The sequence below is a fragment of the Hermetia illucens genome, chromosome 6, assembly GCF_905115235.1.
Source record: "Hermetia illucens chromosome 6, iHerIll2.2.curated.20191125, whole genome shotgun sequence".
Classification (NCBI taxonomy): domain Eukaryota; kingdom Metazoa; phylum Arthropoda; class Insecta; order Diptera; family Stratiomyidae; genus Hermetia; species Hermetia illucens.
The window spans coordinates 822,665-834,677 of record NC_051854.1 but is presented as its reverse complement, the minus strand read 5'-3'; the positions used below and the strand labels follow the sequence as shown (position 1 = coordinate 834,677).

The 12,013-nt window shown below is 40.6% G+C and overlaps 1 protein-coding gene across 7 annotated transcripts in view; it reads left to right on the top strand.

Annotated features, from left to right (window-relative positions):
• Positions 1-12,013, top strand: part of LOC119658636 (rho-associated protein kinase 2) — a 49,560-nt gene that overhangs the window by 20,039 nt on the left and 17,508 nt on the right. For 3 of the 7 annotated variants that reach the window (XM_038066161.1, XM_038066166.1, XM_038066165.1), the window contains exons 2-14: positions 3,632-3,794; positions 3,869-4,068; positions 4,128-4,345; positions 4,440-4,771; positions 4,833-5,071; positions 5,133-6,188; positions 6,537-6,740; positions 7,037-7,373; positions 7,436-7,690; positions 7,749-7,862; positions 7,924-8,050; positions 8,128-8,255; positions 8,526-8,576. In XM_038066161.1, the coding sequence (XP_037922089.1) occupies positions 3,643-3,794; positions 3,869-4,068; positions 4,128-4,345; positions 4,440-4,771; positions 4,833-5,071; positions 5,133-6,188; positions 6,537-6,740; positions 7,037-7,373; positions 7,436-7,690; positions 7,749-7,862; positions 7,924-8,050; positions 8,128-8,255; positions 8,526-8,576 (3,413 nt within the window). In that variant the 5' untranslated portion in view covers positions 3,632-3,642. Of the gene's footprint in view, positions 1-424; positions 918-3,631; positions 3,795-3,868; positions 4,069-4,127; positions 4,346-4,439; positions 4,772-4,832; positions 5,072-5,132; positions 6,189-6,536; positions 6,741-7,036; positions 7,374-7,435; positions 7,691-7,748; positions 7,863-7,923; positions 8,051-8,127; positions 8,256-8,525; positions 8,577-12,013 lie in introns of those variants that run through there. The other 4 variants (XM_038066163.1, XM_038066167.1, XM_038066162.1 and 1 more) reach the window with 3 other exon arrangements.

The following is a 12,013-nucleotide window of genomic DNA, read 5'->3' as shown; positions in this document are numbered from 1 at the left end:
ATACATACATTTCCCAACATTCTCTTCACATATCGGGCATGCTGTTCACTTAGTGCAGAATACAGATTAAATTTGTAAGTCAGCACACGATCGAAATGATACAGGATGATTTGATATTTATACGGAATTTCCAAAGAGTAAAGCGAAACATCCATGCTTACTTCATTCATTGAAAAAAATCTGAGATCTTTGCTTGGAAAATGCATGAATTGTGGAAATCATGGATTCCCCCATAGCTAGCAAGATTTTCTTATCATGACGTGTGCTAGTTTTGCATCGATCCATGAAGTGAAAAACACCCTGTTACTAGTTCTTTTAAAATTGGTCCTAACGCGACGGCGCGGTTGGGATCTCCGTCTATCAGCCGGAGCTCCTCGAAGCAGCCAAGCAACATACATAGACGGGCGCGTCTCAAAATAACACATTCCCTTTCAAGTGTTATTTTTGGATATTTTAGAATCAAAAAATTGTGTCTACGCACTTAAAAACTCTTAAAGTGTCAAAAATTCATAAACTTTTTCGGTATCAAAAAATACTTTTTTTATTTGTGGCGTGAAATATTTTTTTCTCTTCTAAATATTTCTAATGTCCTACATAGTTGATAAATGACTAGTTCATGTAAGAAAACTGGCCCGTTTCAGTTTTATTTTTCGCTAAAAAATGTGGTGTTATAATTGCTGTGCAAGTGTATATGAAAATGTGATCTGAAAACTTGAAGGAGAAAAAAATTAAATAAACCACGACGACCGAGAAGAAAAAACTTCCTGTTCAACCAGCAGCCAAGAAAGTTGATTTGGCAAGCTTGAGTAATGTTATATTCTTATGAAATAGTGAATATGAAGCAGAGAGTGTGGGATATTATTGATAATATTATGTTGAATTGAGATGAAGTTATTTACATTCATATAGGATATAAAGTGAGTTCATTTTGCTTAGTTATTAGATGATTTTCTAGGCTTTTCAGATTTTCAAGGCTTATCTCGAACCTAAACAAAAAATTTTGAAAATGTTTAACGAACGAGCTATATACTGCTGACATATTTTTGAAAATCAAACTGGTATTATCTAGACATTTTGGAGTCATGCCCAAAAGCTAATACTCTTATCATGTTCCATTAGATGTTACAATCGCCTTGATATTGAGTGGAAAGCCTGAAAAATATAGAAAGATTAATGAGATGAAGCTGAACTCGTAAAATCCAAGGAAACTGGCTATGTCTAATAATTCCTCTTTTCATTTAGCCTTAGCCAAGCCCAGACGAGCCGATCTCGTGAACGGGTGGGATCCCCGGTCACGAGATCGGCTCGTCTTGATTTGGTTTACCACTTCCCTCCATGGGGGTAAGCGGTTCTCGAACCACCGTCTAGCGTTGATTCGTCAATCTTAGCTGGCGAGATACGGGTGGCGCGGACAATCGAAGATGCTTCCCCACAATTTCCACTTGATGAGTGCAGGGCCATATCGATCGCGGAATCCTTATTTCAGATGTGGTCGTAGCGAAATATATCGCCGATTCAGCGTCTTCATAATCGCATCGTTTATTTTCTTCTGTTCACCACTTTGAAAAGTAGAGGGCAACAGACACTACGATACATTTTGAATTTGAGCCGATCGTTGATACATCGATCCCAAAGGACGCTTGTTGTGAAGCACCACTTTATTCAGGTTGTAATAATAAGTGAAACAATTTCATGTCATAGTTCACTATTGTCTGAGAACGTCATTCTGAAATACTTGGAGCACTCAGTTCACCTAGGGGATCCATAGTACCAGCACTCGGGCCCTTAGTGCGTATATGACTGCGATCGGGATTCGACCGGCGTCCGTTGTTGTCCGTTCTCATTGAGGGAACAATGAATCCTTCCGATGCGATTAATCAGAGAATCGGGCATGTATGCATCGGCGTAAGAGGAACAAATAATTTGATGGTATTTACCACAATGAGAAAAACCCTGCAAATAACCAATATAAGAAGCCAACCCTGTTGAATGATATAAAATGCAAGGCAATCACAACACTTTTATGATATACCTACAGCTTCCGCTGATGAGACTACAAATGATCGATTCCCGGATCGAATTTTAAAATTTTGTGAAATATCTAGGATCCTTTTTAGATAAAAAGCTTCTTTAGAGCAAACATGTAGAGGCAAAGATGAAATGAACTCTCGCAGTTATGGGCTGTGCAGGCAAACATTTTCTTGATATGGGGAGTTGGTTTGTTGTTATGGTAATGTGGATATAGGTAGGTATCATTAGCCCGATGTTTGTCTATGCATCTGTAGTGTGGTGGGTTAAGGCGAGTAAAGAGGGGAATTTAGCCTTACTGCAAGAAACTGTATATTTGAGTGTTCCCGGAGCTATAAGGATATATAAATATATGCAAAGCACTACCATGAAAACAGTTCATATGTCTAACTGGATCCTGTTTAAGCTATATATCTAAATTCAATACGATGGAACTACTATGGGTAACCGGTTAATGTGGGGTAGAGGAAAACGAAATCTCAAATATCTTAATAGAAGAAAGTTCAACTTCTCCTGTGCAGGGACTGGAACCAGCAATTCGAGTGTCAGTAGCATTGGCTAATGATGCTATTAAAAACTGTGGGCAACCTTCCCATAATGGCAGATGGTAGAGCCTAAATGCTGCTAGACACACCAAATTTTTCCCTTCACAACTAAACAAACATACTGCAAAAATTATCCTATCGAAAAGCGGGAGGATCTCTTCTTTTTTAAGGTTTTGTGTGAAACGAAACCTGATTTACTTATTTCTCCCACCCGATTTACTCGGAAACGGCTGAACCAATTATCACGAAATTTGGTGAGAACGTGTGGTCTGTGAATCCCTTTACATACAACATCAACAGCTAAGGCGTCTTTCATGTCTTTTTTTAGGTTTTTCAAAATTTTTCATTTCAAGTGCAGAGTTAAGTTCGCATGTTATAATATGCAACTGTCAAGCTGCGCGTGTCCAGACGAAGATATAATTTAGAATAGAGCGGAATACCGAAAGAATAACACCCAGAAAACCCTACCGCAACCATACTCAAGGAGGAAAAATATAGAATTCGTTGAATGGTGAATGTGGCTCTACATTCAAGGAGTGGAAGATTCACATAAAACGAGGAGTCACTTGTCTAAGTGCATAGGTATTTGTATCACTGTCGTAACTTCATCCAAAATCACGAAGCAGGAATATCAGTCAAAAATAGAATACTACGGAGATGATCTTTACTTCAAAAGTAGAATAGAACATTTCTTCAGTGACATTGTACAAACTTTATCCGCGGTAGACAAATTTATCAATAATTGTCTGCGAGATGCTTCAATCAAGGCAAATTGCTGAGTTGAATGTGAGAAAACATGATTTTCATGACAACGCCACATTGCCACGTTCCTACCCAAGAGGGTTAAGAAGAAGTTCCATCAATCTGAAGGAAGATTTAATTATTTCTTGTTTATTTCTCGAAACTTTCACCCCATCAGACTGCATCATAGAATCGTCTGACTTGTTTTTTTTGTTTTTCTTTCAAATCTTATCATCTTTTAGATTAGTTATAAATCTAAGTTATCTTATTACATTCATATAACAGCTGATTTCACAAATTCCTCTTTAATTTTTCAGAATAGTCCACAATGGTGATAGGCGAAGCAACACAACCAGCCGGGCCTGGTCAAATGACCGGTCCGCCCGGTGTACTTCAAGAAAAAATTGACAATATTATGGGCGGAATTAGCAACACAGGCACAGTAAAAATGAATAATCATAGGAAAAAGCTTCGACAAAGGTATGCATACCATTAGTTATGTTTTCTTTACGATGAATGTAATCAATGTCTTCGATTTGTATATTTTTCTACAGATTTGACATTATTAAGAAATTAGGTCAAGGTACTTATGGTAAAGTTCAATTGGGTATTAATAAAGAGACTGGTCAAGAAGTAGCCATAAAAACTATTAAGAAATGTAAAATAGAAGCCGAATCAGATCTGATACGTATTCGACGTGAAGTTCAAATTATGAGCTCCGTACAACATCCGAACATTATTCACATATATGAAGGTATTGACTGGAATTGGAATGAGTTCTGGAAAATGCTCATGTTTTACCTTTTTTTTTAGTATTTGAAAATCGAGAGAAAATGGTTCTTGTGATGGAATTCGCAGCTGGTGGGGAATTGTACGATTATTTGTCAGAAAGAAAAGTTCTTGCGGAAGATGAGGCGCGTCGGATATTCCGTCAAGTGGCGACAGCCGTATATTATTGCCATAAACACAAAATTTGTCACAGAGACTTGAAATTAGAAAATATTCTTCTTGATGAACATGGAAATGCAAAGGTGAGCGATGACTGCTTTGAGTTTGTTATTTCGCTCAAATGAGAAGAATTGATTCATTTTCGATCTCAACTTACTTTGCTTTCACTTCTCTTAGATTGCTGATTTCGGTTTATCGAACGTTTTTGACGATCAACGACTGCTGTCAACGTACTGCGGATCACCACTTTACGCGTCACCTGAAATTGTTAAAGGAACCCCTTACCAGGGCCCTGAAGTCGATTGTTGGTCTTTGGGCGTTCTTCTTTATACTCTAGTCTACGGTGCTATGCCATTCGATGGCTCACAATTCAAAAGACTTGTTAAGCAAATTAGTCAAGGCGATTATTACGAACCGAAGAAACCTTCGCCGGCGTCGCCTTTAATTAGAGAAATGTTGACGGTATGTCCGCAACGAAGAGCAAATATTGAGCAGATATGTAGTCATTGGTACAATGCACTTGCTGTTGTGTTTTCAAAATTGGTTAACTTGTCGAATGTTCTAATTTAGGTGGGTGAATGAAGGTTATAGCGGTTCCTGTCTAGACATCGCAGAGGACTTAGCAAATCAAACGCCTGTTCGGCTGGATGTGTTGCTATCACTGTCTCCGCCATCGGTAACAGCAGACCAATTAGTTGTTCCATCTGGAGATGATCCCAAGTCAAATGTTCCCCGTTCACACTCGGTGGGATCGATACGGGAAATAGGGAATACCGAAGCTGAACGTAGGATATTGGATATGGTTGCAGGTAAGTTCTGGATAAATACAGACAACATCAGATTGATTACCTCTTGTATCCTCTACAATAGCTGGGGGTGAAGCTGCCCTTATGCCATCTCCAACAAGAACCATCACTCCCAACGAGAGTCCCGTTCAGCCAAAACGTAAACTCGAGAACACAGTCTCTACGGAAAATGCAGTTGGAATCGTCAAAAAGAAAGAAAGACCAGGTGACCAAGGAGTCGCGCAGAATGAAGTGGAAGAAATGGAAGTTGATCAAGAACAAGACACTGCTTGTCTCGAAGAAGGTCCGGCGAAGACAAGTACTCAAAAAGATTTGACGAATGTAGAAAATGCCTGTGAAGAACTAATGGATGAGACATTGCCTAACCGTGTAAATGAAGATGGAGTGATTCCACGGCAAAGGACAATTAATAAACTTGACGCAGTTAAAGAGAGCGATGAAAGTCCTCCGCCAACGAAAGAAATGAGTCCTCAGAAGGTAATTAAGAAATTCGTGAATAAACACAAGACAGCAGACCTGGTAGCAGCTATAAACAAAATGTCCGAGGATAAGAATGAAGAATTGCAAAGATCTCAGACAACAGCGGATCGAAAAGGCAGCCTACAAGATGAGAATCGACGACGATCCCGTATTATGGAGACAGCTGAGAAGTTCCAAAACTTGAACACTTCAGCTAGCGATAAGCCTAAAAAGTTTGTGATTCCGGGAGGTAGTGTGAGTAACTATAAGAAAGAATTCGAACGTAAGGCGGCCGAACCAAGCTCGAAATCAAACTCGCCGGAAGAAATTTCGCCAACAGATAGTGTTAGGAAGGAAAGTGTACAAACTCCATCCGAGGCACCAGAAACACCAGGAAAGCCATCCCCGAAACAAATTGAACTCTCGGAAAGCGAGTCCAAAACTTCGGTGGAGAGTTTCTCTTTGAAAGAAGCTCGGCGCTCTATGGAGAACTCAATAGCACTGCTTAATCAAGCCAAGGAAGAGTCCTCGCGAGAAGTGGAACAATTATGTGCCAAGACTGAAAATATTGCAGTCACAGAGCCTGAACGCGATCGCGAAAAGAAGAAGGCAAGGGAAATTATTGGAAACGCTATTAATCCAACGAGTCGGTTGTGTATGGGTAAGTTCAGTGTTTCACATGAATATTGCATGCGCAGCAGATTCTATTACATATAATTTAATTTCACTCACAAGTTTCCTATCGAAGTTGATTATCTCCTGTCAAGTTCAGCATGTAATCTAATCACTTCTCGTGAAAACACAGCTGATAATATTTATACTAGTTCGCTGATGTCATTGTTCTTAAATTCTTATGACATCAAATAGTGTAGTGAAAGCTCGCCCATGTCTGTTGGTGTAGCCATGAACTTAAGCTGCTGGTGCTTGGGACACTACGTATTGGTTAAGCCCTTGCCCGGTTGGGTGCTAAATTGACCTTTTTTTGAATCGGTTCTTCACTTTTTGTCAGGTGTACGAAAACCTCCGGTGCCTTTCGGAATAAATGGCAGATCTATTTCGGGTAGTGTTGTCCCGCCTATGAATACTGAGAAGAAAACAATGCGTGTTCAAATGGGTCCTGAATCGGGTGATGTTCGTACCGCAACGATCTCTGTGTCTACACCTGAACAACGAATTTATGAAAAGGAGCCACAAGCACAAGCAACGATTAAAGGTAACTTATCAAAACAATTATCTAGTGTAATGGTTACCGAAATATGAATGCTGGACAAGCGGTAGTATGTGTGATTTCAATGCATGGCCAACACCAGTGCTTTGGAAGGGTTATATAGGATCCGCCTCATGGCTCAACTGTGATTATGTCTTTCCACTTGCTAAGAATTCTCTTTAGGGCTCATTTGAATGAAAACCTGTAAACCTTGAACTGAGGACCCTCGTGTGGCCCCAACGCTTTGTCGCTACGCTTCTCAGGCCTTTACATAACATTTTCTCAAATACTATTTTTTTTAGCAACTACTGCTCAACTTGAAGGTTCACCTCCACCAAGCACGACGAAAACCTCTCGCGCCGAAATTACATTGAAGTCTGCAACGCTTCCACGTCGCAAACCGGGAAAAACTGAAATTCAATTAGAAATAAAACCGCGCCAGACTGAGCCCACAATGCGATTCTCCACTGAAATGCAACACCAAGTTCCCGATTTGCGCAGTGCGCCAGTGCGGGAAGGACCTTATAGCCCAATTTCAACGCATCTTCATCAACGAGCCACAAGTGTTGAACCGACTGTTAGAGAACATGTCATCCCAATCCAAAGACCTTCCGCGTATGTACGATCCGGATCCTATAGGTCTGCTATCTCCAAATACATTAATCGACGATCTATATGATAACAAAATATCCCACTTGTAGGTCGGGTTCTTTGTCACGTCAATCGACCAATGAATCCGATACGGATACAACGACGACAGGCGCACAATCACAGTCTACTATTACCACCGGGACGTCACAGCCAATCAAGAAAAGCCCTCGTGAATTTATTATCCCTATTGCTGTAGAAGGTGGTGGTTATGTCACGCCGCGTGCCGGCAGCTTAGAACCGTCCGATTCTGGCCATACAACAAGCAGCACCGCTTTCAGTAGAACTAATAGGCCACGTCGTGTTGGGTAGGTTTACTATCATGAAATATGTTAAATTTTATTGTTATTTTTTTTTCTTCGTTAGTTCACTATTCACTGAAGAAGAGTCCGGCGATGATCACTTCCATAAAATACGCACGACTTCTATAAATAGGGATATTGATGCAGAGGAACCACGTTTTACTATGCATCGACTCAGGTGAGAAGAATTTATTTTTTTATGAGTCGAGCTGTTGGTACCAATTCTTTGTTCTACGCAGGAGTACCCGCCCCATTAAAAAGCTTAGCCAAGATACTAACGACTCACAGAGTTCCGGAGAAGATGACGATGAGGATGGCTTTGAAATTCTAACGGCTGAAAACCTGTTCTCTACATTATTGCAAAGGGTGAGTTTGGTCCTTGTCCTATACGGCGAAAAATTCAATTTTTCAACTATTTAACCCCTACATCTTCGGTTCACTAGGTCCGTGCACTGACCAATCGATTGAATGTGAACAACGATCTGACTGCAGGCTTCCCGAATTCATCACGTCTACTTGGTAACATGAGACAAGCACACAGTCCATTCTGGCAACAAGAACCGTTTGGAAGGTAATTTTTTTGCTGCCTTCAAAATTCATTTGTCCAAATTGAAGTTATAACAAATAGTTTTACAAACCTTAAACCCAAATTGTCAATTTGCGTGCCTTTCTCATTACTAATACCTCGCTCTAATAACCTAAAACCGCAATTGTCGCAACAAAAAACAAAAAAATCCGAAAAATCAACAATACATAAACGGAATCGCCCACTTCATGCAAATAAAAACATTACAATAACCAAAATCTGATACTATTCGGAAATCGTTGGGGAAATACACAGATCTCAATTCAGCTATTCGTTTAAGAGTGAAACGGTTGAGAAAAAACAAGTGTAAGTACGAAATATGTCATGCATGGTCTTTTATTGATGTTCGAGAGTGATGTGCTGGCGTGAATGGTGGAATGTTTGAAGTCTCTATTTTTTTAATTATACTTTTGAATAGAGGTCAAGTTTGCGAAAGAGATAGAGTCTTTTGACCTTAATTTAATGACATGGAAAATGATTCTGAATTTAATTTCGAAATCCTAACGCGGCGCATGAAAAAATCCACAATGTGCCCTTGTTTCGTCCATTAGCAGCAAAGAGGTGCTGAAGCGGAGGCGTGAACGTTTCCGTACTGGTCTGAAAGAACTAATTTCAAAAACAAATTCCTTGTTACATATTGTCCTCAGAGGAAGGACCAAGTAAATGGCTTACCTTACGCTTAAAACTAGAGAAGGAGACAGAGTCAAAGGACCCAAGCTGTAGGGCGTTGTAGGACCAGCATAGCCTCGAGATCGGGGAGTGGAAGTAAATCTCGAGCTCCGCGAAGGGTACTTCAAAAATGTCCGTACTACATGTGTTATGAGAGGCGGTGCGGAAAATAATATCCGAGTTGGCAGAGCAGTCATCAGATAATTGCAGGGGACCAGACTACACAACAATATTCAAAGATGTTTTTGCCAAGGGAATTGAAGAATGTTAAAGAGGGCTGAATTGAGGTAAAGTTGGAGGAGGACCGTAGGATAAAACCAGAAGCTCTATTGATGATGTCAACGAAGTGGAAATTGAAATGAAATTTGCCGTCGAATATTACACCCAGGTCTTGGAAGGAGGTCAGTAGTAAAAGGGTTTGCTCATTAAGAGAATAGGAAAAGGATGTTGGGGAGGGTTTAAGTGTTAGCTTGTTGACCGAATACCAACAGACCAAATTATCAAGATTGGGCTGCAAGAGAGCACAGTACAGCGGAGACGAAACAGAGGTAAATAAGGTCTTCTGGAAACAGGCAAGTTCCCATCGCTGACAGATTTAAAACAAATTAATGACGACATTTCTCTTTAACTGCCCACTAATGTGCCGTTATTGCGATTGTAGTCAATTATGTACTACCGTACAGTTGGTGCTAATTAGGCTGCTCCCACATTGTTGATGAAATCATTAAAGTCTAAATATATATGAACGATGTGCTTATTATGGAAAGAAAGCTTTGTTCTTAATCTTATTTACTTAAGGTTTTGAGTCGATATTCGGTGGAAATCAATGGTACTACAACATGATAGGAGTTTCGCCGAAATCAAAGGCAGGCTTTCATCGTTTATTCTGATAATAACGACAAAAAAAAGCCAAAATACAACGAAATGCGATCAATATACACTATAATTACTTCGCTGAAACATTAGTCGAAATTGGACATCCGAGTCATTGATTTTTCGAGAATAAGTCATTCTTCAGGTTGTTTTATTTTTACATATCGTAAATTCGGTCAAAGGAGCGTAAATGGTCAATGACTTCGATTTGCTCGATTGTAGACACTCGATTTGTTCGAGGCCGAGAGTGTCCCTGTTCCGCCCAAGGAGTTGATGGGAAATTGAAAGAGCACATGTTCAAGTTCACCTACAGGTCATCATTTAGAAGTAATCAATTATCGATGCAAGATAAGCCTAGTAGCAAAGGATTATTTACATGCCATAGCGGAAAAGAGTGTTTTTCGCAGCACGAGTATTTTCAGATTCCTATGCAGAAGAATCTCTGATAGCGGAGAATATAGAACACAGCAAGTCCCACGCAACACCAACGTACATTGCCGAATAGGAGTTTTCAAATGACTTAGACGTTTTTCCTGCATTTATATTACGCTAGCTTTCCAAGAAAAATGCATCTACATAAAAGCATCACTTTGATCATACCTAACCAGATGGTAACCAAACGCAGCAGTCTTTCGGAAATGGCGCAATTATATGACTCAATTAGTTGTTTTACGATTATCATAGTTCTAACCAAAATGTTGTCTTCGGTTTTTCGGGTTAGAAAGATGCGATCCCACCGACCTAAGCGAGGTTTACACAGATTACATGACATCAAAGTCCGCCAGTTGCGAGAAAATTCACGCTTTCTACGACACCTCCTTAAGCGGCTGCTTTTTATATCGTTGTTTGCGAAGAAACCATTCAACGAACGCTCTCTGTCGATCAAGCTTTCGAGATGTTTTAATGCATTGCAGGATTATTTTTTGGGGCGGCAAGGAGCACTGCCACCAGTGAGATTTGAACCGCGACCTTCCGTAAGACAGTCTTGTGCTCTAAGCACTCAGTTATCCGGACACAATTGCTCGTAGAAAGCATCTTTCTCTACTACATCGGAAGTCTCCGTTGGTGCATCATCATCATCAACGGCGCAACAATCGGTATCCGGTCTAGGCCGTTGGTGCATAGGATTGTACAATTGTGATGCTCCTCAATGTGGACCGAAATCTTGCAGTTAGAAATCTGTCAGAAACCGACTCTTGGATCAAGAGAGCGCGCTTTGCGGTAGCCGTCAGAAGCAACCCGACACCGAATTCGCTTCTGCTACCACTTGGCTTTCCAGAGTACAAAAGCACATTGCCATTAGTGTGGTAAAATGGAGAGAAATACTCTTAAGAGCCCCACCATCTTACTTCGCTTAGGCGCAGAATGACCACTTTGTATCGTTGGAAATCCCGCTCAAGTTGGAGTTAGTGAGCATTCACCAGGACCATCGCAACCGTTGTCAAGGGATGTGCGCACATTCCACACAGCCATCATAGTCCATTTTCGATAGGGGAAGGTCGTTGCCGTGAGATCAGTGCCAATGCTAGGCGCTGTTGTCGTTTCGGTAGCAAAAAAGTTTTAAAAGTCTACAGGTTGCTAGCCCACATATTTCTATCCCTTTTGGTCGCCTCTTACGACAAGCAGGGAAGCCTTTAAGCGTATTCTTAAGCCCCAAGGCATAGGGCTGATGATTGAGATTCCTTAATTTCGAGAAACCAAAACGCCATCAAAGATGAAATGCGGCAGTGGGTTTCCTTTGCACATCATAACGCCTCTACACTAGATCAGCGCATGGCGCACTTCGCTGAAAGTCTACGTTCAGGTTAAAGCTCCGTCCGGAGGTGAATGAAAGACCTTTGAAGACCATATGTTTTTCATTTTTCTGGGGAGTACTCGTTTCCAATCTGTGTAACATTCCCTTCAGCGGCAGCGGCTTTACTTTCAAAGGTAGTAAAACCGAACTGCATCGGTTCTTCCATGACACAACTGCCATGCCAATGAGAGAGTATCGTGAAAATTCATTTTTTTTTATTTCCTAATTTCTGAATCCTTGGAAGCCAAGGTCAGGTGGTATTGGAGATCTTAAACTTAGCTACTACTTTATTCTCGCATAGCAGAGCCTGCCCGAACTCAAGATCATTGTGTACTCTCAATATTGATCCAGTAGACCTTAAAGCGCTCATGCTCAGCCATTTCCAGGTCGGCGCACCAATAAACTC